At 36.8% G+C, this 25,962-nt stretch overlaps 5 protein-coding genes across 5 annotated transcripts; 2 read left to right on the top strand and 3 right to left on the bottom strand.

Annotated features, from left to right (window-relative positions):
- Window positions 1–4,346: 4,346 nt before the first annotated feature.
- On the bottom strand, window positions 4,347–6,113 carry LOTGIDRAFT_235622 (hypothetical protein). The gene is made up of 2 exons (XM_009065033.1): window positions 5,974–6,113; window positions 4,347–5,509 (listed from the first exon to the last, which is right to left on the bottom strand). The coding sequence occupies exons 1-2, from the start codon at window positions 6,095–6,097 to the stop codon at window positions 4,713–4,715; spliced, it is 921 nt and encodes a 306-aa protein (XP_009063281.1). The 5' UTR covers window positions 6,098–6,113; the 3' UTR covers window positions 4,347–4,712.
- Window positions 6,114–8,499: 2,386 nt separating this feature from the next.
- Window positions 8,500–11,023, top strand: LOTGIDRAFT_235621 (hypothetical protein). The gene is made up of 4 exons (XM_009065032.1): window positions 8,500–8,534; window positions 9,313–9,486; window positions 9,841–10,055; window positions 10,235–11,023. The coding sequence occupies exons 2-4, from the start codon at window positions 9,354–9,356 to the stop codon at window positions 10,796–10,798; spliced, it is 912 nt and encodes a 303-aa protein (XP_009063280.1). The 5' UTR covers window positions 8,500–8,534; window positions 9,313–9,353; the 3' UTR covers window positions 10,799–11,023.
- A 1,380-nt stretch (window positions 11,024–12,403) lies between these two features.
- Window positions 12,404–14,923, bottom strand: LOTGIDRAFT_235620 (hypothetical protein; the record flags this gene model as incomplete). Its single annotated transcript, XM_009065031.1, has 5 exons — window positions 14,818–14,923; window positions 14,192–14,332; window positions 13,831–14,002; window positions 13,136–13,365; window positions 12,404–12,909 (listed from the first exon to the last, which is right to left on the bottom strand). Exons 2-5 carry the CDS (start codon window positions 14,271–14,273, stop codon window positions 12,407–12,409), a joined length of 987 nt encoding a protein of 328 aa, XP_009063279.1. The 5' UTR covers window positions 14,274–14,332; window positions 14,818–14,923.
- Window positions 14,924–15,807: 884 nt separating this feature from the next.
- On the top strand, window positions 15,808–18,921 carry LOTGIDRAFT_167533 (hypothetical protein; the record flags this gene model as incomplete). Its single annotated transcript, XM_009065030.1, has 1 exon — window positions 15,808–18,921. One exon carries the CDS (start codon window positions 15,808–15,810, stop codon window positions 18,919–18,921), a length of 3,114 nt encoding a protein of 1,037 aa, XP_009063278.1.
- A 2,268-nt stretch (window positions 18,922–21,189) lies between these two features.
- Window positions 21,190–25,646, bottom strand: LOTGIDRAFT_129928 (hypothetical protein; the record flags this gene model as incomplete). Its single annotated transcript, XM_009065029.1, has 13 exons — window positions 21,190–21,321; window positions 21,647–21,746; window positions 22,022–22,091; window positions 22,257–22,341; window positions 22,485–22,623; window positions 22,874–22,976; window positions 23,325–23,450; window positions 23,802–23,906; window positions 24,244–24,400; window positions 24,486–24,614; window positions 24,818–24,969; window positions 25,181–25,340; window positions 25,500–25,646. The coding sequence occupies 13 exons, from the start codon at window positions 25,644–25,646 to the stop codon at window positions 21,190–21,192; spliced, it is 1,605 nt and encodes a 534-aa protein (XP_009063277.1).
- Between the last annotated feature and the right edge of the window lie 316 nt (window positions 25,647–25,962).

Below are 25,962 nucleotides of genomic sequence, written 5' to 3'. Positions count from 1 at the left end.
ATAGAGCGTATAAAAGTCCAAGTGTTTCAACCAGTTTTACAGACTAGAGAAGCTTTATTTTATGTTCTAGTTTCTCTAAGTTCAACATCCTCCCTTTTCATGTAACAAAGCACTTGAATTTACAATATATCTAACCATTAAGGAAAGAAACCAAGGAACTGCAAAAGTATACATGCACCAATACATAATTTTCCAGGTCACTGGAATACCCCGAGATGACTATTTAGACAACGCGGACTGCAGAGTAAGCATCACAATATTATCACAGCTGCTTTAAATCTAAAACATCAATCCAAACTAAAAAAAAAAAATCTCATATAAACAACTTTAGGAAGAAGAAAGAAGATGATTGTTTTTATTTTTTGATAACGCGGACTGCAGTGTAAACACTATTAAGCAATGGCCATTGCAGATGGATTTCGTTATGTAACGCGATTAGTCTATTGAAATGAAATGAACATCATTTGAAACAGGAGAGAACCTTTAGCATATCTTTTCATAACGCGGACTGCTGAGTAAACACCTCAATGTAACTACAGCCAATGAAAAGACACCATTTCATGTTTAATAGACTTCAACACGAGGTCAAAAAATCAAATAAGAAAAGTGAAATACAGGGAGCTGATTAGATGAAAAGTAAATGTTGATTTAAATGCAGAATTTGTCAAACTAAATCAACTAATCTATCAACTAGATCTCGTAAAATAACCTTAAATCTCGTCTTTTCTCGTTTAGATTTCAGGATGGCGACATTACGTCGTAAAGACGATAAATCCTTTTCAAATCACTCGTAAAAATCATATTTAAGCGAGGTTATTTCTATCAAAAAGAATTAACTTTTAATTTCCTTATTTGTGAAGCCTCTTTTTTTTTTATTTATTCCAAAGATGAATGGCTTTATTCGTGGATCGTGGAACTTGAAAATGTTTTTTTTAGATTAGAATGAAATCTATCTCACAATTTCAATGTATTTTTTAAAATTAGATTACAGATAAAATTACCATGATATAAATATATTAAATGCTCGCGACACAAAATCAGAAAACGTTCTACAACTCCCTGCAAGCTACTAGACCCTTGGCCAGCTTGATATAAGGCCTGAGGTCTGATGAAGGCTGGATGGGAGAGGATTGGAAGATGCAGTGATGTTGTATGTCTTGACTGTTGAGCCTCCCCCACCCTCGTGAACCTGGGTTAGCTAGAAGGCATTATTACAGATATGCAAGAGCTAGAACACACCATCATAATTATAAACTTGAGCCACAATCTCCATATTATCACGCAGTATTTCACAGACTAACTGCAATCAATAGTCAAGCGTGTTTTAGGAGATATTTTCCTCAAATTTCGTTTTTTCTTTAATTTATTTGTGGGTTAATAATTGCGTCATTAGCAGAAGCAAACGTGAGGAGGAATTTTACCCTCATGATTCATCTATTTTAGGATTTCTGATTAAGATCACATATTGCTCATTGGTGATGTTCACGGACAGGTTCACGGATAAGTACAAACTACAGCTCTGTCCCGAGTGGTGTGGCTGATTTTGGGTATTAAAGGGTGGGGGAAAGAAATGAAAATAGGGACAGAGTGAGAAATAGGGGGTATTAGAGAGGGAAAGCGAGTAAAGGTTTCTACAACAGAGAGGGGGTGGGGTGTGGAGATGGCTAGACACAGAGGGTTGGAAAGGATAGAGAGAGAAGGTATTTGGTGAAAGCAGAGTTGGAAAGGGAGAAGAGATAGGGGGGGGGGGGGGGGGGAGGTCCAAGGATAAAGAGAGAAGGTATTTGGGGGAAAGCAAATTTGGAAAGGGAAAAAAAATGGGGGGGAAGGTCCAAGGATAAAGAGAAAAGGTATTTGGGGAAAGCAAAGTTGGAAAGGGAGAAAAGATAGGGGGGAAGGTCGAAGGATAAAGAGAGAAGGTATTTGGGGAAAGCAAAGTTGGAAAGGGAGAAGAGATAGGGGGGGAAGGATGAAGGATAGAGAGAGAAGGTATTTGGGAAAGCAGACAGAGTTGGGAAGGAAAAGATAGAGTAAATGGTAGAACAGGTTTAGAGGAGTGTAGAATGAAATGATTAGTGGAGGACAGTCTGAGGAAGCATTGAATAGTTCATTATAGAGGAAGAAAGGAAAGAGAGGAACATTTAAGATGGGTGTGAAAGGGAGGTGTGGGGGGGGGGGGGGGGGATTCTCTTATATTGAGAGATACTTAATGTACCTCAGTGCAATGCTTCGAATTACAGTTCTCCGAAGACTTATTATTTTCAACCCGTTTACAAGATTGGATACAATCAGTAAAAACAACTAAAATTTGACTTAAAAAATGTTCATAGGTAGCTTCAATGGTCCGATAAAAAATTGTAGAGAATTACTTCCCTTTAAGTTAAAACGTAGATAAAACGTTACCTTTTTGAATTTCTAAAGTATGATTCGCACTACGTAAAAATTTGGTGGCCTTTAAAAATGTTTCGACTATAACAACAACAGTGACGTATACAGGGGATGGGCCATTGGGCCATTCTCCCCAACCCCTCCCCCCTCAGGCTCGTGAAAGGTCAATTTTTTACTGAGTTTTGCACCAACCCCCTTTCCCTCAACCTTCCGGGTTTTTTTTCTAGATTCGCCCCTGAACATCACTATTTATATCTCGTACATTTTCTAAATATACACGAATAATGTTATAAAGTTTAATATATATATATATGCATGCACCAATTGACAAAGAAAGCAATATCAAGTCAACAACATTTTATGATGTGCCCTAATTACCGGTAGGAGTCGCTGTGACTCAGTGGTCATTGGGATAATAAACAGGGGCCTCAGGCGGTGAACATTAAAGATCCCAAGGCAAATGCTGCTGTCCTGGCATTATCTCTCTCCTGGCTATCTACAAGACGTTGCCCGTCTTCATTAGCCCACTTCCAATTAACAAAATTACCAATTAACAAAACAAGAACAGAATTCAAATAAGAACCAATATGGCGGATACTCTCTAACCCAATTTCTAGAATGAATACTGTTTAATTCAGTTGGTGTAGGTCGTTACTCGCTAATCCAATTTGCTTTATTGACTCATTAGCGAAGTCTGATAAGAAACAGTCGTCTAATTCAAGAACCATATTTAATACGGCGTCCACTCGGTATCGTGAGGTTTCATTGCATCATTGTCGGCCATCTTAGATTAAATTTCAATCGGCCTCGTTATATTCGAGGTACATCATTGTCGGCCATCTTGGATTAAAATTCCACTCGGCATCGTTCGAGGTGCGTCATTGTCGGCCACCTTAGATTAAATTTCAATCGGCATCGTTATGTTTAAGGTACATCATTGTTCGGCCATCTTGGAAACACGTTCGGTTTGCAAAACATGACAAAAATGTCGGCCATATTGGATCGACCATCTTGATACATTTCAGGACTTAAGATTAAGGCAAGCGATGCAACGTTGCTGCGAGAACAATTTAACTAAACCTTCAGTATATTGGACATTTAATTTCTACCACAAGGGTATGGATTAGGGTCTTAATCCCCAAGTAAACGGTCTGGAAAGTGGGAACATCCGTTTAAAGCGATTCGGAATAAATTTGTTTGTATCTAAGGAAATCTAATGAAGTTAGTTGGCTCATTAGTAGTGTTTTGACGAGTAGCAGAGACTCAATAAACTAAACCTAATAGAACATGGCGATCGATTGTTGAAAACCTCATGGGACGAATAACTTGCTAACTTCTACCCTCAAACACCGTGCTTAGTCCAAACTCGATAATTGAATGCGACATTTGGGAATGCTGGTGTAACTTCACTCATGGTAAAGACGAACCAGTGCAGACGAAGAATTGGTATGAAACGTTGTATGTCCCAATGTTTTACACCTAATTGGGCTAGAAGTCATACGCCCTACTATTTGCAAATGAATAACGCTACAGCAGTACCAAAATATTGGGTACTGCGTTCTATTTTCCGCTCCCTTGCAATCCAATCAAATCGCTACATTCAAACTTCAATGATCCATGAAAATATCCTAATGAAGTCAAGGTATTAGATGCAGTTTGTAATACCTTGACCTCGTGAAGATAAGGTCATACCTATCTGAAATGAGTTTATTTTGAACTGGGAATTTTTTCATTCTCCCAACATGAAATGTCAATTAGAGGTGTCAAGATATATCCTAGTACTTTTCTATATTCGTGGATTGGAGAATCGATGAGAACTTTAGTTTTATTTTTACGGAGAGTAAAGCCTCTCTAGCCTGGGGCGTTTCAGTTGGGGCTACCCCGCTCCGTCGCAGCCCTTCCCTTTACGATTCATTGAAACGCCACATTAAAAATGAACAAGGAAATACAACATTAATAAAAGCAATTTATTAGAAAAGAAGTAAAAATAACAAAGAATACGGAGATTAAGTAGGAAAAAATGAAAAAATCACAATTTCTATATCACAACTACATCCTGGACGAATCCACTTTTATCTTTAATATTCACTTCCGTTTTCAAGTTCAGATTAGTCGCTTAACTTAGTAGAAAATAGCAGATGAACAAAAGAGATGACAAGCTGGTCAGCTCAGCTGCAAAGTGGAATTAGGTGTTCTGGAAGGTCACCATGTCAGTAAGCTAGAGCACTCAGTAATCGCTCCAACAGCTTCTTCTGTTCCACCTTTGAGCTCTCTGATTTTTTGGACAGGGATGTTGGTGGTACAGATTTATTTTCGATAGCAGGTTAGGGCTTGCTCTTCTCAGGTTTGTGGGACTCGGCCTTAATTTGGTCACCTCCAGAATCAGAAAGGAAATCGTCAAAGCGGTCGAACACATCATCGAAGAACTTACTCAAAACTTGCTCCATTTCTCGCACTTTAGCAGCCATGATTTCCAGTTTTTCCTGTTTTTCGACGAGTTTCACTGTACCGGGATATCCCTCGTCGGGGCCGTCCATCAGAACCTTGTCAATTCTGTCCAAACTGTCAGCTCTCATAGACAGCATTCTAACTAAGTTGTCGAGCAAATGTGTCATTTTAACGGCGGACTCTTCGAACGTGCTGGGCCGTGAATGTGACGACATCTCTTCATCTCCAACAACAGGTACAAGCGTGTTCTCATTGTGTTCCTCTAGTCCAAAAGCTTCATCATCTGCTTCAAAGTCTTCCTGCTCGTCTTCTGCTTCTTCGTCTGCTGTGTGAACTTCCTCTACTGTGTCCTCTTCCCCTACAGTGTCGCCTCCTGCCTCCTTTCTCGCTGTTTGATCTTCCACTATAGTTTCGACTTCCTCTTCCGCTGGGTGGACTTCCTCTATAGTTTCGACTTCCTCTATAGTTTCGACTTCCTCTTCCGCTGGGTGGACTTCCTCTATAGTTTCGACTTCCTCTATAGTTTCGCCTTCTTGCCCTAGGGTGCCTGCTTGATCACCATCCTCTATAGTAACTCCCTGATCACCGTCATTTTTCAAACCAGTAAAATAGCCGACTTTGGCCAATTCATCCTCAATTTTGCTAGAGTCGAGTTTAGTTGTGACTGGTTTATCTGAAATTTAGAACGTATATTCTGATATATTCATATCATTAAACACAAAATATACTACTTCTAAATTTATTACATACTTCGTACTTCTATACATCACACAAAGATTATATTAACATCAAAGTTCTAATGAAAAGTTCAGAAGCAATCATGCCATAAAAATACAAAGATATACAACCAACTCAAAAGGTACCTTATTCAACAAGCATATCACGAATATTTAGCCCCCAAATTAAGACGTATGCAAAAAGGGCCTTATATTTGGGATATATCCGTATTCAACGAGCAAATCATGAATCTGTAATCAGCAAGCTCCACCTAAACAACGACATCTTCACAATGATAAGCTATTACGAACTTCGTCTTCACAATCAACGTCAAGCTATAACCAACTTCGTCTAATACCTTGACATTGTGAAGATGAAACAACGAGGATCCTTAAACATTGAATTAATGAAAATACGTACCGGCTTTTGTGTCTTGTAACTCTCGTATCAGTTCTCTTAGAACGAATTGGCCTCTAGAGATGGAAGCAACGGAACCAAGAACTGCGAAAACAACCAGTGCGGTGAGATATAAGGACGTCTTCATCTTGCTTCTGTTAAATCTACTCCGCGACTCAATAGTTACATGTCAGTCTCATAGTTTGGAGCAATCTTTCCGCTCTAGATCAGATCTTTTCATTAGCAAACCTGGTTTTTCGACAACCCACTTTACCGTTTTTATTTGGTTTATTCATTTCTAAATAATTCAAGTGAAACTAAATTTTGCATTTTCATCAAATTTTCATCCGTGTGACTTAATTTACATTAAAGAAGTAGCAAGTATGAATTAAATTGTAACAACGCAGACTGAAATAGGTCAGTTGTCTGAAGATTGCAGAGCGTGAAACTCGTTCAGGTTCTGTTTTGATATTTCTAATTGTAATGTTAAACAGTCTTGTTTCAACAGATGATACACTTCTTACGCATATATTGACAAGGGTTTATAAGAGATTATCTACCTTATTCATGTGTGACGTCTGATTGAGAATCCGAATGGTGTAATTGATATTATCAGTGTCCCAGATACACATAAAAAATTTTAAAAACCTCTTTACAATACCTTCAAGGCATATCAGATTTTTCGCCAGCGAATACAACCAACCAGAGTCCGCGATAGAAAGTCTGTAAACCATAAGCCATAATGAGTACTGATTGGCTCTATTCACTGGCGAACAATCCAATCAAATCGTTGTATTCTGTGATACAAGAAGTGGCTATTATAGTCAAGATATAAGTTCGCAATAGTTTGTGAAGACATTGTGACGATAGTCCATAATCCGCATTACTCAAAACTGCGTCACCACAGTTATTTTTACATTATTTTGTTTTTTGATCAAAACATTTAAATAACGACATGACATCAATCAGAAAGAAATTGTTCAAAATCAAAGATTTACATTACAAAAAAACTAATAAATTTCCGTGATTTGTTGCAATCTGTTTTTAATCTTGCCCAAGGCACCAGACGATATTGCATTAATATGCTAGATATTTCTAAGTCGGTTGACCACAAAACTAAAATACTATAAAAATGAAAAAAATAAGGTTTTCTTTTTTGTTTTTCGGGTCAATATTTTCAATATAACCACGAGGATTTATTGTAGTCATCTTGCACTTCTGTCGAGAGCTCTGATTGGCTTATTAGATGGCGTACAATCCAATCAAATCGCTACATTACAAGAAAGGTCAAGGTATAAGTCCGAATAGCTTGACCTTTTGAAGATGTATTTAGCATATAGTGTTAATTATTATGATATTGCTATGAACAGTATAATATTTCTAGGATCCGACACGACAGTTCCTCGTGACCTTGATTACAAAGTACAACTAAACTGAAGACACCTCTGTATATTCCATTCCAAAACGTACAATCTATTCCAAATATTGACCTTAACGTTTCGTTTTTCTCGATTTTTCTGTGGGTTATTGCACTTGCAGTCTCTGACACCAAGACATATATTACCTCATCTGTAAGAAAGCATTGATGTAGGACTGGATGATAGATGCTACCGCACTTGCCATCCATGGATGACTTATATAGTAATATTCAGAAAAAATCCAGGAAACGAAATATCCAGAACTGCATTTGAATCAAATAATAAAAACTAAAAAAACAATGCATGAATTGTGTGATAAAAAAAGAGAACAAAAGATCCAGATTTACATTTTAATCAAATTAAATAAAACTTAAAAAATATCTTAGGTTGAAACCTGACTCATAAATCACAAATTTTGTGGAATTTTTTTGACCAGAAATAAAACTACCTGAGTAAGAATAGAATGGTGGTTTCTATCAGAATACTAGGGTCATAAACTTATCAGAATTTGACTTTAACTGACAATGACGAATGACCTCGACATTAAAAATAATATGTAGATCATCCGAACACTTCGTCAGTATCCAAATAATAGTAATAGTATTAGCTATGTGAACTCTCTGAAAGCGATGCCGAGTTGACAAACCAAAATACCAAATAACATTAATAGCTATTTGGTAGTGGCGTTTCAGGGTATTCGGTAATGGGGCCAATTAGGGGCATTGTCAATTAAGGGTGGGGGTGGTGGTCTAGCCGGGCCAGCCTCATTTCTGGGAAACACTACTGCTATGTGGACGCACTGAAAAGGAGGCCTAGTTTACAAATATATAAAAGTGAGTATTGATTTACGAAGCAGAATATTTCGGACTGTTTCCAGTCCAGATTTCAATATTTTAAACAGTTACAGAATTAGAAGCGGGTGGTTTGAAACGTGATGGAAAGATCGTGTCTGCATCAGTCTTTAAAAACATCAACATGATCAAACACTTGCCAGACTTCACCCTTTTTCTCATCTGTAACTCTTATTGGTAGGACTGTCAACTTTTTTCTTATTTCTTTTATTTTAAATAATCAATCATAAATTGTATAAATTCAAAATTTGAACGTAATAAAAGCAATACTTCGGATTTTTCATACATTTATCAATATCTTTTCGATAAAACAAAGGTAAGCTTGTACACGTTTTTGTTTTTCTGTTCTCGACATAATCAATTAATTCATACGTGAACTTCATTTCAAAAGATTATTATCAAATCATCAAATCGTTACGTAAGTAGAGGTTATAAAATCTGAATTCTTGTTGTTTTAATGGTTGGTATTTATAGTATTGTGTTATTTAACTATGTATTTGGATCAGAGGTAATTTAAATCAGTATTTCTTTGATTAATAGTATCCGAAATTTGCTGTGTCGAATTTATATTACTTTAAAATACATCTACACTTAATATTAATACAAATGATCACAAAAGGTAACCTTGTCTTACGCCGCGATTACATTTTTTTTTCTTTTTAAAACTATGTCTTTGTCTGATAAATTCTAAAACATTTCACTTGAATATATTCCTCTGATTGAGAAGAATGGAATTCGGCACATTTCGTGGCCCCATTGACCAATAAGCCCGGGACAGGGCGTGCTTGTTTGGGGACTTTTTCTCGGCAAAGTTTTTCGAGAAATTTTTGAAAAATTTCGGTGAATATAATATTCATATGTATTAAAAATAATGGCAAAGGCTAGTCCAGGTTAAAAATAATTAAACAATTAATAATAATGGAGATGATCACAAAAGGTAACCTTGTCTTACGCCGCGATTTATTTTATTTATTTTGAAAATATGCTTCTTTTTATATCCTTTTTGATTAAAAAGAAACTAGCAATTTTTCGGCTGCAATTGAGGATATTTTCTCATTCTTCCTGTGCCGTATTTATATGTCGTATTTTTTCAGGAATTCCCTGCGGGTCAGAGGATAGATAGATCATAGCCACGATGAAAGTGTTAGTAACTGCGTTAATTATCAGTTTCAGTACAGCTGTACTAACTGTACCTGTTTCTATAATTACTGCTCCTCTGTCTGTGGAAACTATTCCGGGTTCCAGTTTGGACTCAACTAAAGTTCTAGGTAAGCCAGGACACTTTATCAATAAATGTGGACACTCAAAAGTCACTGAACTATCAAAAACTGCCTCTGCATATACCTATCTTAGCACTAGCTTAATCCAATACCAATAAATTTAATGTGGACCCTCCAAAATTTGCTTTACATGTTTAATTTCATATAATCGCACCACTTCTTTGAATAGAGATCCAACGCCTAGTCGATATACAATTAAATAGAAACAAACACTGTAGTGGTATTGTAGTGGATTGTAGCTAACCGATATTTCATTCGTTTGTCAGTAAACTAGATCTATCTATAGTTTTAAGGTATCTGTTTTTTCGACTCTTGCTGACCGACATTTTTCATATTTTTCAGGGAAACTGGAAGCAGCCTACGCCCAATATGGAGCCGACTCAACTAGTTTTAAAAATTCGCTCCAGAATATTATAAATGCCTACATGTCGATCGCCGCTGATTACGAAGCCCAAGCTGGAATACTGGAAGTGAGGGCAGATATTGCCGAAGCTGCCAAGAATGACGTATTAGCTACAGAACTGGAAATAAAGGGAGATGCCTTAGAGGCCTTGGCGGTTAGTCCATTTTTATCAATAGTTTTATTATAATTTGTTTTAAATGTAGTCTCGATGTGTAATAATAGTCTACTTTGCCTTAATAAAAAATATAAAGATTTAGAAATTTGCTTTTAGTCAAAATTAGTCTGAAATTTCAAGTGTTTGTGGCATTAATGGATTCGTTTTTTTTAATTTAGGAGGGGTACACAAAGACGGCTGAAATGTTGCAAGAATTTTTGAAATTGATCAGCGAGCACGAACACAAATTGTCAGTAGTTTTCCGCGAGGTGAAATCTGGCATGATTGGAACTGCTGCGATGGAGTCAAGACTTCGACCACAGGCCACATCGTCTCTACCAACAACTGGTGGACAACCATCTACTGGTGGACAACCATCTACTGGCGGAAAACCAACAACTGGTGGACAACCAACTACTGGCGGACAACCATCTACTGGTGGACAACCATCTACTGGCGGACAACCAACAACTGGTGGACAATCAATAACCGGTGGACAACCAACTACTGGTGGACAACCAACAACTGGCGGACTACCAACAACTGGTGGACAACCATCTACTGGCGGACAACCAACTACTGGCGGACAACCAACAACTGGCGGACAACCATCTACTGGTGGACAACCATCTGGACTGGTGGACAACCAACAATTGGTGGTCAACCAACCGGAGGAAACACCGCACCCGAACCGACAGCTCAAGATGTTCAGGCATTACTCGAAAGTTTGTTGGCAAATATGAGTAACACTGTGTAAATTTCACTATTTCTATCGAGTTTCAATGTTCAAAATGACAAAATTGGATCAAATAAATTCTGCTTTAGAGAACTAGTGAGCGGTAATAGACAATGTGATAGCTTCCACGCTATGGTAGATGCTAACTGACTTTTTGTGTATCGTATTGATGACATTTATTTTGTTAAAATGGCTCAAGAGCTGTGCAATAAAGCATTTCGTCGTAAATCAACAGCGCCTTCCCTTTATTAAACTTAAGATAGGCCTAGGAGCCTACAGGGCTTAGATACCGACAGTGCATTATATGCAAGTCAGTTACTGTGTAAGGGAAGTAACTCGATTTAAAAATATTTTCTATACTACAAACTACAGCTACTTTCTCAAAATCCGTACCTTATATAACACGACCCACGCTTTTACAACTGAATATCTGATACTTTAGATTATTTCATTGATCAAATGGAAAGATGTACAGTAACAATACAATCCAAGAGAATGGCTCCACGCAGTGGAGGAATATTATTCAAATGGCCTGTATTATCAGTCTTCGAAAGGCAAATATAATGGTGGTAGATGGTGGGTTTATTAGCAAGTTTTCGTAGACCTGTATAAAATCTTCGCTACCCTCAGTTTTTCCTTCCCCCTGCCCATTGGCTTACCCCATTACTTGATATGAATAACTCTTACATACTGACTAACTGGCCTGAATGGCCTTAGATGATGTTTAAATGGGATTATACAATAGGTCTACTCTCTATTTGTAACGTAGAGATATAGGCCTACGTGTAGATTTTTTTCTGTGGTAACTTAAGCGTATTTAAGCTTAAGCTATCTTTACCCTTTTTAAGATCATATTCTATATTACCCACCTTTGAAGAAAACGTTTGAACTGTACTGTGTCTTGATTCTCTTCAAATTCCCTGCAAACAGAAAAAAAATATATTCCGAAATTGCAAAGTTTGATAGAGCCGTTTTTAAATAAGAATATGAATTGGGAAGTCCTTAGGAGATGACCTGTCTATAACCGACTGTTGCCAACATTAGAGGCATCTACAGATCTCTAGTAGACACAGCAATCATCAGGGAAAGCTATTGGCACCAAACATTGGACTGGAAGTAAGCTAGAATATACATTCAGAAGATATAGTCAGTCCTATACATAGTGACAATTACGGTGTAAGGGAAGTAACCCGATTTAAAAATATTTTCTATGCTACAGCCTACAAATACATTCTCTAAAATTCGTCCCTAACTGAATACATACACGACGTTTTAGATATATTTATTGATCAAATGGAAAGGTATACATGCATATATTGGAATGCAATAGTATTAACTACGCTAGTTATAGACATACTACACTTAAATTCTACAAATTTCATAGGTCTGAGAGGGGTTTTTACATTACACTTTTCTGAATCTGATTGTGGTTTCCGGGACAGGAAAGTATGTGTATAGGGGAAATTCTGTGCGTTGAGGGATGCCTATTGTGTACAGCCTACAGTACAACAGAGCCATGGTTTATTGTCTCATTTAAACAACGTTATACTTTTAGCATATCTGTTTTACTGGATACAGAATTAGGCTTAAAAGATTTAATGGAGACAAAACTGTTTTAAAATTTCAATTTTAATTCAAAAGTTTCACATCGGATGGAGGAATTCTTCCCTGAGATTCCACCATGTAGTAATACTTTATCTTTATAAACTAAACAAACATGGCCACTCCGTCCTACACTACTCGTACCCAGCTTATAAAAATTACCCACAGGCTTGACAGTCATTAAATACATATCACCCACCGGTTCACGACACTTCCCGTCAAATGTCTCTCCACCATGAAGAAATAGTCCCCCAGGTACAGGTAAGGATATGTGATGTTTGCGTCCACTTGGAAATTTGTGTAATGCTTTGAGTTTTCCTGCTGCTGATACTAAGTTTTCTATAACAGAGTTAGCATGAGTGTATTTATTTGAATATCCTGTGTACACGTCTACGAGTTTATCACTTCTACCACCAATAATAAAAACTTTCGTACCGATAATAGAAGTTGTATGACCGGACCGTGATGTCACTGAATTACTGAATTCTGAATATTTAAAACCTGAGGTTTGATCTCCTGAAAAAGAGACAAAATATGAAGTAGAAATAAGGACAATGGTTTGCTCCTCATTTTATTCATAAGACAGTGGCAGTATGCAATGGGGTAAAATCTAAGGGAAAACAGATAGATATACAGAATTGATTATACACTTAGTAAGATTGTCAAACAGGGGAATAACCAACCATATAGATGGAGTATGGTTACAGACACAGAGCGATCAAACAAAATCATTATAACATACCTGCCATCAGATAAGCGTTACCATGACGTCTCTGCATACGTAGACTTCCATCTCGTCCTACTATTAATATCTTGCCATCTGAGAGTTCGTTTACAGTATGAGAACTTAGACCACCATCTTCAGGGAAGCCAGTAGTGGGAGGTTCAGACCATTTGTTCTCTACTGTATCATACACATACACTCTACTACCTCTACTCTTACCATCCCATCCTCCTATTATTATCATATACCTTTAAATATATAATACAACACACAATTATATTTTACAATGATAACAACTTAGGTTCACATAGGATCTTATCTACCGACTGGTCCTTGGCCAAACATCTTTGCATTAAGTTTACAAAACGTTACATAACAACTTAGGTTCACAAAGGATCTTATTTACCGACTGGTCCTTGGCTAAACATCTTAGCATTAAGTTTACAAGGATAACAGTTTAGGTTCACAAGGATTCTACCAGCTGGTCCTTAGCTAAACATTTTGGAATTGATCTTTCTATCCTAACTCATTAACAGCCGAGTTGACTAGAATTATGAGTAAATATTTATTCATTTGAGAGGTCATGGTTCAAACGACAATGACATCTCTATACAAAAAGATATTTGGATAAAGTGAACTACAGTTCCATCTATTATTGATAAGGAGCCTAGTTTAAACAGTTATGTGTAGACGAAATTGTTTCAAATACTAACCTATCATCTCTAACTAGACAAGCATGATGACTTAAAACTGGGCTATCAGGGCTTACAATCTGGTTCCATATCAACGACTCTAGATCTAGTTTATATAACTTATTACATGGAGAGTTACTGCCCTTGATTTCAATACCACCATGTAGATACACAGAATTATTCACAACACATCCTGAAAAGACCATGAAGTGGGCAATGAATTTTATTAATGAACCTGAATCATTTTTCCATCTCAGGCCCTCTAGCCAGTATCACTGACAGGGGGAGAAAACAGGTTATAAAATCTAGGTATTTTGTTTGGGGAGCAACTGACCATCTTGACTGACCCACAACTAAAACACTGATTAATCAAGCTACTTACCCACATGAAAAGCTAAAGTTGGACCAAGAGGAATCAAAACTTCCCAATCTACTAAACAGCTGGATGATGGCTTGCCTGCCATTCTAATTACTGATCATCTATACTGCTATTCAACTCATATCATACCAGGGCCAGCTTAATCTAAATATTCAAAAATAAAATAATTAGGCCATTGACACGGCAGGACTAGAAATCAGCATCAGGAACAAGTAGATCTACAACATTCAAACAATTAGACCTTTTTTCAAGCTCTATTTATTCCAAATTTACAGTCTTGTAGAGTTGAAGATTAAAAAAGGTTGATTTTTATTATCTTTTGAAACTGAAAGTAGAACCTTAGATGTATTTAGTTACTCAATTAACCATTGGCTAGGCCTATTCTTGGCCTATAAGCTTAGAATAGGAACTAACAGTAGGCCCAGGGTCCAAACTAATGACAGCAATTCAATTATAATCAATGGATGACCAAATTAGCCTAATTTATAAACCTAATTTGCTCGATCATTAGTAAATAATCAGCCTATGGCATTTGTTTTTATTTTTGAAAATTTCCAAACTTTTTACTTCAAGAAATGTGATCGTGACGAGTGATCCGTTAAGATGGAAATGTAGATGGGTTCACTCACATTAAAACTGCAATTTGAAGCCACAGAGAGCACCTGTCATCGTCATTTTCTAACCATTTACAACTAAAAACACCGAATTCGTCTGCTTGTCTGAACTCGCATCGCCATTTTGCAGGTGCCCGTATGACGTCACTGTCTACCCAGAATGCCGAGCGAGGCTTGGGTGCACTAGAAATTATTCTACGCTGTCGAAGGTGAAAAATCAAGAAATTTAACAATTTAAAAGGTAATATGGGCGAACTTATCGTTACAGATAGGTTGTCTCTACATTTTTGATTAAGAATCGACAAAAATATGTCCGACCTTAATCCAGATTACTGAAATATCGATGATGATCTGCCTTTGAAATTGTGCACGCCTTGGCCTCTCCACACTTTCACTTAGTAAGGAAGGAATCGGTGGGTAGATTTCATAATTAAACTATCGTATTTTAGACTCAGTCTTGGCTTTGATAGTGAAAATGAAGGCTTGTAGATAGTGACACATTTCCAGGCAGCACTGAAATAAAATTATTGAACACTTTGTAGACAGCTGCATTAAGGTCATTTAACTCTTTTGACAGAGAATTTAAATATTCTGCTTAGTGCTTTAAGTGTAATCTAATGGAAATTTCTAGACAGTCTATGTGTCTACAATCTTTTCTATTTAATGTTGCAAGGACGAAAGTTTGGTGGCTTTGGAAAGAAATAATGTTTGAGCCAACAAAGGAGAAAGTAGTAAGATGACACAAATCTGAGTAGCTATTCAACATATGACATCTATGAACAATGTTAAAGTCAGCTCGACAGTTGAAAATAGAAAAGAGTGGGCTAATTCCGCTGTCCTGACAAAATTCCCCTTATTGCATACTGCATACGGTTACCCGTCTTCATTAGCCCAATTAGTTAAGTATATAATAAGTATAGTAAAGTAGGACGTAAAACTCCATTCATTTAATTTTCAAGTCAGCTAATTATTATTATTTATTTCAGATCCCAGAAAACATTCAAGATGTCTGACGATGAAGATCAAAACGATGTTGATATTTCTGTTATAAGAAAAGCCATCGAGATATCTGGTAATATGATAGAACAGATTTTAAAAGGAATTCATTATGGTTCTCCGGAAGTACGCTGTCTTCTGTACAGCGAGTGTGATTACATCCTAGAATGTAAAGTTTGTCGTAACCTTTTCCGATCTCTGGCCAACTTCGTAGCTCACAAACGTGTTTATTGTACCCTGGCCTTTCAACAGTCTGATGATTATTTGAATTTAGTTCACCCTGATGAAGAAACGGTCGTAGTTCATCCAGAAATGCCGGACGACACTAAACAACAGAAACAGAAAAAGTCTGGCAGTAGATCTCTGGAAAGTACGGTTCAACAACTTAAAGATGGTTCCCTAGGTCATTCAGCAGCTTATAAACTCTTTTCTCAGGCAGCAGATAAAATAGAACAACAACGCGAAGCAGCCAAAACTCAGACCTTGACCTTTGAACCCATACCTAACACCACTAAAGCCATGAAAGTGACAGTAACCCCCGGTGTTCCGGAAGCACTAGAAGAAACAATGAGTTTGGCGTCTGAAGCTTCCGAGTCTTCAATACCAAGCACGTCAAAGTTATCCCCCTTGCAGTCGTCTCCCACGGCAACGTTGAAATCAATGCTTTTAAAATCCGCCTTGGAAGGAAACACCTCAGGATCCTTAAACGCACATCAAAACAGTCCAGAGAAAGTTTCAATCAAACAAAACCCCAAGTCTGTGTTGTCCCCACCCAAGAAAATGACTCTAAGATGTAAAGAAGGAATGAAGGGCATGCCGTGGAAGAAGGGTCGGTCTGACAGTGAAAGCCCAAGTCCGAGTGCCGAGAACAAGATGGATTTTAACACGTTAGAATGTCTAGAATGTAACACAGCATTCAGATCCAAAAAAACTTTAATTATTCACTACCAGAATGCACATTGTGGAAAACGTACATTTTTCCCTTGCCCTTTATGTGAGAGTGTTTTTTTCTATATTTTTGGTCTGACAAGACATTTGACCAAGGCTCACAACAAAACAAAGCTGCAAATTGACAAGATGCGTGCCAAATTAAAGAAAAGCAGTTTTGTGAAAGAAGTCACAGAGCAATGTCTATCAGCTCGCGAACAGATTCAACATGTCAAAAACACAACGGTGACCTCTACGTCAATTAGAGTTCAGACAGATCCAAGCAAATCAGATCCAGGGGACATTATTCAAAGCACATGTTTTCAGACGCCGAGCAAGGAAGACCACGTGTGTTCTAATTGTGGTCGAGAATTCGCCAAAAAAATGAACTTGTTAAATCATAGGAAAATTTGTCTCACCGAAGGGTGCACGTCGGTGACTAACACTGTTTCCAAATCGGTCGGTTCCAATGTTAGTAGCGTCAACACGGTGAGAAAATCACCAGTATTCACTTCAGCTAGTCAGAGCAGTTTAAATTCTGGGTCTAAGTCAGCTTCAACCCCTGGTACTAACACCAAATCGGTGACTCATATTGCTCGAAAATCTCCAACAGTAGTGGTGTCAAAACTGTCAGAAGATAAAACTGGACGTCCTTCAAAAACCATCACTGATTCAAAACAACTGGATAATGATGATAAAAAAAGATCTGCGGATTCTACGTCACCTTCAACAGATGGGAAAGTTATGGTGGAACGCCCCGAAGTCAAATCAGAGCCAACTGAAATCAAGAGACCCTTGGTAAAAACCACGGCCAGAAACAAAACTGGGTGTAAATTTAGTCGACGTGTTGTCAGTCCCCCACCTCCAAATCTTTTACCAACTGGTGGATCAACGACATCGTCACAGGCCACTGAGACATCAACAGATACACAGGAGCGAAAACCCCTCGTCAAGACAACAGCACGATCAAAGAAAGGATTTAAACCTCGTGTAGCAAATCCTCGTATGGACATAGATCAACTGGTGCATTCTGGGATTACATCCTCGTTAGATGGGAGCGACAATTCAGATGATGAAACAGACGTTAAACCTGAAATATTTCTGGAAATACAGAATCCCGCGTCAGTCGTTCGTAAATCTGTTCCAAATTCAGAAATAAAAGATGAAACCCTCCATGAATTTGGTTCTGTGAAAAGAAAGTCTAATGTAGTGGAAGAAATTTGGGTGGACAAGTTGCCAGGGTTACCAACAGAGAAAGTTCGATCCAATCGAACATACGTAGTGAAGTCAAGTACCCATCAAAAACTGGAGTGTCAGGATACAAAACGTTTACGAGAAATTGTGAATGAAACTAATCTGGTGTGTAAACATTGTAGTCTGGAATTTAGTAACGTGTCTAATCTCAGACGCCACGCTATTCGTCATTTAGGTTGGAAACGTTACAAGTGTAAAATGTGTAAATTCAGTAGTTATAACAAATCAGAATGTAACACGCATTTAATACGTACGCATTCAAATCGTTTTAAAAACGTCTCGTCTATAAATAGTTTGATTGTGGATTTAGGAAAGGAAGGATCGAGAATGCGTTCTCGGAAAAAACAACAGACATTGTTTGAAAGACAGGCTGCAGAATGCGCGGAGGCTGGTGAAGATGTCTATGTCACTGACACGAGTTATAAACGTTTCAATAAGAAAGGGAAATCAGAAGAACTGAAGGTTTCGCCACCCTCTAAAAAACGCTTGAGAGGAGAAAAGGGAAGTGACATCACTCCGTTTAATATATCAACCAGAAATTCTCCACGTGAATTTGATATCAGACCCTATAAGAAATTAGACCCAACCACGACATTATGTACGCGGAAAAGTTCTTATCCGAAAAAGATCACGATTAATTCGAAATTTCACGATGATGATGATAGCCACGATGAAGATGCTGATTCACGGTCTTCATTTTCTCAATCCAGTCAGTCGTCAAAGTTGAGCAGATCGGACTCGTCATATTATACAGCATCACAGAGTAGTGCTAGATCAAAAAGTGACGTTGCTCATGTCAGTGATACAGACTCGGAAATATCAGTTAGGAGTAGGAATAAATCAAACGTTGACAGTCCTCAAACACGGAGATCAACTCGCGTGGGACATGACCCCAGTGAACTTAGAGCTGCTCGAAATTTAACACCAGATCTTCTGAACTAACATGATGGGTGTTTTTTTTTTATTAAGTGAATTCCTAAGCTTTAAAAGATGTGTGAAATTGGGTTCCTGACCTTTTGAATTAATATGATGCTTGTCTTTATGATTTGAATTAAGTGAATTCTAGATTTTGATAGCTGGATGAAATTTATCTACCAATCTTCTGATTTAATGTGATGGTTTTTTTTTTAATTAATTGGATTCTAGACTTTGAAAGATGCGTGAAATTGGGTACCCTACCTTCTGAATTTATGTGATGCTTGTCTTTATTTGTATCAATTAAATGCTAGATTTTGATAGCTTGTTGTACAATCTGTGTGACGTTAGATGTGTCAAGCCTCAATGTTCTAAAATCTTGGCTGAGATAGAGTCAGATTGGTTTAAAATTTAGATCTATGATGTATCTTTCTTGTTCTGAAGTTTTCTAGAATTGGACACTAAAAGTGCCCATTTATCTTCTTATGAAATGATTTTCTTTAATTAAATGAATTATCATTTGTGTTAAACACTGTAAATGCTCGAGTCTTACTAGTAATCATGGAGTAGAGCTCATATTAAATTATGGTACAGAGATTCAGCTTAAATGTAATAAAGCTCAAATTTGATTCAGCTTAAAGCTTGTTAGATTGCAGAATAAAGTAAAATTTTGGAATGTTTTGTATGTTTTTGTTGTTTGTTGAACACAACAAAATAAAAGAATAATTTTCTAAAGATCAGTTTTGATTTGGGTCCATTCTTGTTGGTATAAGGAGATGAAAGCCGATACCAGGTGGACTTTGCAGGGCACCGGCACATCCTCATACCTTGAGGAGGATTCAAACCCACACCATATAATCGCAGTTGAGACACTAATGCCTAGAAGCATTGTCCATGGCATGAGAATCAGAGATAAGCCTTGATAAGGACTTCACCCGAAGGTGAAGTGTCTGAATCACCCTGAAGACTTTATGAGAATGGCCGCACTTATTAAAGATTGCTAATTTGATAAGCAATCTCCAATATACTTTTCCAAACACGAGCAAAAAAACAACAAATTAAATTTCATAATTTATTGAAAACAATCTAGCTTGCTAATAGAAAATCGGTGTAGAGTATTTGATTAACTACACTGATGCGTGGAATACATACAAGTCGGCTAGCATCAAAAGACTATCGTGGCGTGAAGCATGTGACACACATGAGCCAATCAGATTACAAGAGATATCTATGCATATGACACACACTAGCCAATCAGATTACAAGAAACATCTCTAAATCTATCTACACATAAAATTGACTATTACTTGGAAGTTGTTTGAAAAACTCTCAACATCACAGATAAAGATAAATTTAGCTCTCGCCAACTCCAAATAACAGCTTAGTTATGATCTGCCACACTTTTAATTACCAAAGGTTCAAGATTTTGGCTTTAGTTTAACACAAATGCAAAATTCAACAATAATATTTACATCTTAAGTGGCCCTGTCACCATAGTGATTACCAGTTGTGTATGATTGCGAATAAAAATGGCTGTCATAAGTTTTGATTGTAACTCTCATGTTACTGCAAATGGTGATCGCTATGGTGAGAGGGAGGGCAACTATCTATAGAGAATAAGACGCTCGAATAACAACCTACACAACAAGATATATTATATGATATATAACAAACAAAGATATTGCACGAAAACAAGTCAGTCAGTTAATAACACTGTTTTATAAATTCTATTATTTTAACATTGGTAATAGCTTGTGACATTCACAGATGTTGTAATGATAAAACCATGTCTGTAGTTCTTTCAATTCAACTAAAACTTCACATTTTATGATCTATTGCAAAGAGCCTCAGATATTATTTCTAGCTATTGTAACAGTGATGTCAGAAAACACAGAGCAAAATTAGTGGATCAATATTTACCAGTCGTAAAACAGTGTTTTATATTGTAACTGATGATGTATTTAATTCAAGGAATGTGTCTTTTTGTAGTTCAGCTGTACGAGACCGGTGTGGTGAAAAGGAGGTTCTGTTGACTGGTGTTTTACCGGTCATCTGGAATAGCAGGAAGTATAATGCCAGCACCAAGAGCCTCTCTTTCTAATGCTGCAAGTTGTCTAAAAATAAATTCAAATCACAAAAGATGAAACCTAAGAACAATACAAAATTATTTCCTATTGGACTAATTAACGTATGAAAAATTCTATGGAAATTTTAAACAGAAAGAGTTACTTCTTGCTCTGTCATTTTAACATATCCAGATCACATGGAATCATCTAAGACTGCCAAAATCCTCCCTTACCTTCTAAGTTTTCCAGCTTTAGCTTTCAATTCTTTATCAAATTCTCGAGTCTTGGTGATTTCTCTCCAGGCGTCTTCATGTGGAGTCTGATCAATATGAGATCTCAGATATAAACTGTTCCATAGAGTCTGAAAATATATCATAGAGTATTGATAACAGTTCATCTTGTATTGGTAACACGTGTTTCAGATATAAAGTTCTCATCAGGACAGCTAGTTTAGGATAGGTTTGACCACGACTCATCTCATCTTGCTGCCAGTTTTGGATGGGGAGACACATATTTCAGGTACACAATCTTCATCAGGAAAGTTAGTTTTGGTTGGGGGTGTGAGCACAGCTCATCTCATGCTGCTGACACAGGTTTCAGGTATACAATCCTCATCAGGACAGTTAGTTTTAGATAGCTAATCTTATGCTGCAGTCCCATGGAAAGAAATACGATAAAATACTAACCAGACTTTGAGGAGCAACAGACGGCCAGATAACAACTGGATTAGGTTCATACATGGGATTTAAATACTGGTTTAAAACTTGAGGTCTGTTAATAAACGACCTGAAATAGAGAATTAAAATAGAGTTTTACATCCCACTATTCTGTTAAACCTAATAAATACAAGACAATCTAGATACCAGGACTGCTGATTTGTCAATAATTGCCTGAAACGTACATGACATAGTGAAAATAACCTTGGTAGGACGTCAAGTATAGGTCTGTGACGGCCCTACAACAGAATAAGCTAAGGTGTATCAAGCATCTTGTTCTAGTGCTTTAGTCATTTGTCATTGATTATACAACGCAAAAAACAAACAAATAAATGATGGACTTACCACAGAGAGACAGTTTTAGTTGTTACTTTATGTTCTATCCTTTCTTTTTCATTATTACATAAAAACGTACCTAAAATACCAAATGTTAAAAAGTAAATATAATATAAAGAAACCAAGTACTAATGATTGAACCACAAAACAAAACCAAAAATTCCCAAAAACAACACAATGGCGAAACATTGGTAGCAGCAATCAAATTTTTGTTTACAGAAAGAAGAAAATAATAAAGACTTACCATATTGTGAGGAATAAGCATGGTGAATTAAAAATATCAAAAACTCTTCGTTAAATTCAAACGAACATGGAAACTGTTGTAAGATCTGAAAACGTAACAGAAAAAGGCTGAAAATTCCTCCAATCCAATGCATAATATGATAAAATTGTTTTCAACGAAACTCAAACTGTCCAAAGTACAACATTAGAACTAGTTGTTGAAATTGAGAGAAGAAACTAGTCCACGAACCTGCCACACAGCATCTATAAATAGAATAAAGACAGGCGACTCTTTCCGTTGTTTACTGATAGCATACGCTGACTTGCTACATCTCTCTCGGAATGGGTGACCTCCCCTTATCCACTCTCTTTCTATCAACGCTTCAAACCTGAAATAAAGTAGGAAAAAAAATTAACAAGCAATCCCTCCCTTTTTCTATGAATTTTTAAGGTATGTTTTTCTATGGAGAGAATTTGAATTTTATTTCCTAGTTTTTTGCAACTAATTGGGCATAAAATGAAGAGGGTCAGTCTTACGCTTGGATTGAACCTTTAATTTTTCAAGCAGGCGTCAAACTCACTGAGCCCCCAAGGCTCCAAAAAACACTTCTTAATGGTTTAAACCTGAAAGGAACTTACCCAGAGACAGTTCGACAATCTTGATCTAAGATTAACTGAGCCAGAGACGTAACTAGTAGAGTTGTATCAAATCCATCTGCTCCGTGAACTAGCACTGACGCTCCTAAAATATACAACATATAGAGAGGTCATTAGAGGTTACTAGAGGTCAGGGCCGAAGTTCCCAATTGTTTGGACTTTAAAGCTCAATACATTGAGCTTTGTTTTTAAAGGTTTATTTAACAAAAATACTCAATAAATTATCTGTAACAAACATTTTTCCTTATTGTTCTTAACTCAGTTGTAAATGAATACGGGTAATCCAGGAAAATTCATTGCCAAGAGGTTTGAACAAGAACCTGCTGGCAGACAGGATAAGTTGTTAGCCTTTTGAAATCTGATTTTTATGTCTCTAAGATGTCCAGCATACAAATAATAGTTTAAAATGCTCAAGAAAATAAAACTCTCATACCTTCCTTATCCATACATTGAGCCACGACACATGCACATGTTAAAATATCTTTAATATGAGTCATCCAATTACTAGATTCTAACTTGGATAACCATTTATCCATACTAGAATTACTATCACTACAAGCTGAAAATAATACAGAAACATAGGTCAGTACGTCACATCGTAATAATGTTACCTTGGTAGGTGGGTTCGTTAAAGCATGCCGTCTTCTCCATTGATTGATTGGTCCCTGGCAAAAACATATTTCAAATGTTATCTTGATAACCATTGGTTGGTTTAAGCCATGTCGTCTTATCAATAAATGGATTGGACCCTGGCAAGGAATAGCATGTTTGTTCATATTTACAAAACAAACCATAAAATTGCTACGTGTAAGCCTGCCGATTGGCTACTTTGAAGAACCATGTGACACCATGAATATTTATCATCTCATTCTCTGATACAGTTTTGTCGTTTTGAAGCGACAATTCTTACCTTCTATCATTTTGATTAAAGAATCGTGGAATGCTTGGTGTCTTTCGATTGGCTGATGTATTCTTCGCCATCTTGAATAATTAGCCTCGGGTTCGTAGCCTCCACCTGGAAAGGAGATCCCTTGAATAACTCAAAATGTTTACGGATATTTCGACTTCATACAACATGTGATGCCTGGTTATGTCACACAAACTGTGGTCGTTGATTCTAATCTGGGTCAGCGTGGAAGTTTTGAATAAGTCACTTTTTTTTCAGATGACCAAACTGTACATGAGTGAAGATCTGAGTCAAGATGTTTGGCCAAGTACTAGCTGATAAACAGGATCCTTGTGAACCTAAGTTGTTATCCTTGTAAAATCAATGCCAAAACCTTACATCATTTGATAGACAGATATCCCTCCCACAATCCCTACCTGTGACAAATTCAAAGTTAATCACGTACCCTTTGCTTGCGCCATCTTGGCTACACTTTGAGCTCTAGTGTCTATGATATAACCACGTCTACCCTGACTTAAAACAGAGTTGACCAGCTTCTCATCTTCCTTACATCTATTACCATTCTGTCCTGTTAGAGGCTGACTACTTCTCATTAATACTGACTGAAATCAAGGGCAATAACTCTTAAATTATCAATATCATCCTTAGTAGCTAATCAGAGTTGTTTAATCAACAATTGTGACCTACCTTATTATCTTTATGAAAATAACTTAACACCGGAAATCTGCCATGATGTCTAAACTTGGCCACGCGTTGTAGAAGCTCATCTTCTATCTGTTTAGGTACTATAACTACACTTGGATACGACGGGCACAACTACAAAATAAAAAAACACATGAATATTTATGAGTTTTGCATAGTTCAAACTATCATCCAATATGGAATGAAAATAAAAAAAATCAAATTGGGCTAATGATGAAAGAAACAACAAAAGAACCTTTCTGCCAACTGGTCCTTGATCAAATGTCTCTTAGCATAGATCTTTCTTGTATTAATGTAAAAAAGGAAGCAGTATTCACCTTATAGTCTTTATTAACATAACTCAGTCTCCATTCTTCTCCACATTCTTTCTGTCTGTTAAACTCAATCTCTGGTGGAAACGCTTGCCAGCCATCTTCTAATATCTCAAACATAGGCCGATACGAGAAGGGATACTTCATTCCGAGATCAGCTACGATATAAAATCAAAAGTTTTACATCTACAGATGTCAAAATATCAACAAAAAATATCTAAAAACGTGTCAAGTAGGATCTGTTCCTTGATAACTATGACAAACTGTAGGATAGAGAAAGCCAAAGTAGAGTCCTACATGACTTGATTTGATTGGTTAAAAATGTTGTCATTTGAACTCAACTGAGATAGAAAAGTTGTTAGATCTTACCTAGATTAGAGAGTTGTTCTATAGAGGTACAGACATCAAGGCAATCCTCTACTGTCTGAAACTCCAGGAACAGAATAGTAAAATCTTTACATTTTAAAGTCAGGGTGCCAGTAGAACCTGTTAGCTTCTTTTCTATACTGTCTACACAACTATGTAACAACTGAAAATAATATATATTAGAAAAATAATATTCAAATAAATTTAGTTACAAAAGGTTTACGCTGGGCCCAATTTCATCTGTGTGCGTTGCTATTATTTTTATCAAACGCGTCACTCTTTAATGATATATTAAATAAATGTATACATTCTTATTTCTTACCCAGAGTTCCTCAGTATGTTGATTACGAGAAGACAGAATCAAGTGATGTCCGGTGATACACAAAGTTCCATCAACTGCTTTCTTAAATTTCTGTCTTAAAACTACATTATTTACCATTGGCGTCTTGATAAAATCTGCAAACTCCATCTTGGTCTGGTGTTATTCTGGAACAGATTCAAACAAATCAATAAAAATAAGGACGTCTGCTCACTTGGCATCAAATACCTTACAAAGGTTTAAAATATAATGAATTACCAAGGTTTATATATATGACATAGGCTATACACATTCATAAATCAAATTTTAATGATTACTTTTAAATAAATTTGTTTGTCTCAGCTTAAAAACAGTATTGTTCCTTCAGTAAGACTGGAGCTGGGTTATAATTTATATAGGTGTTTAAACAGCCATCTGTTCAACCAATTAATCAATCAATAGAGGCTAATGACATACATGAGCTAGT

The sequence above is a fragment of the Lottia gigantea genome, assembly GCF_000327385.1.
Source record: "Lottia gigantea unplaced genomic scaffold LOTGIsca_67, whole genome shotgun sequence".
NCBI lineage: Eukaryota > Metazoa > Mollusca > Gastropoda > Lottiidae > Lottia > Lottia gigantea.
The sequence above is the reverse complement of the archived record's forward strand: the minus strand, read 5'-3'. Positions and strand labels throughout refer to the sequence as shown.

Coding starts and splice junctions, on each gene's coding strand:
- LOTGIDRAFT_235622 (XM_009065033.1), bottom strand. CDS start 6,097: ATGAAGACGTCCTTATATCTCACCGCACTGGTTGTTTTCGCAGTTCTT. Junction 5,510..5,973: donor GTTACAAGACACAAAAGCCG/GTACGTATTTTC, acceptor TCTAAATTTCAG/ATAAACCAGTCACAACTAAA.
- LOTGIDRAFT_235621 (XM_009065032.1), top strand. CDS start 9,354: ATGAAAGTGTTAGTAACTGCGTTAATTATCAGTTTCAGTACAGCTGTA. Junction 9,487..9,840: donor GGACTCAACTAAAGTTCTAG/GTAAGCCAGGAC, acceptor CATATTTTTCAG/GGAAACTGGAAGCAGCCTAC. Junction 10,056..10,234: donor ATGCCTTAGAGGCCTTGGCG/GTTAGTCCATTT, acceptor TTTTTAATTTAG/GAGGGGTACACAAAGACGGC.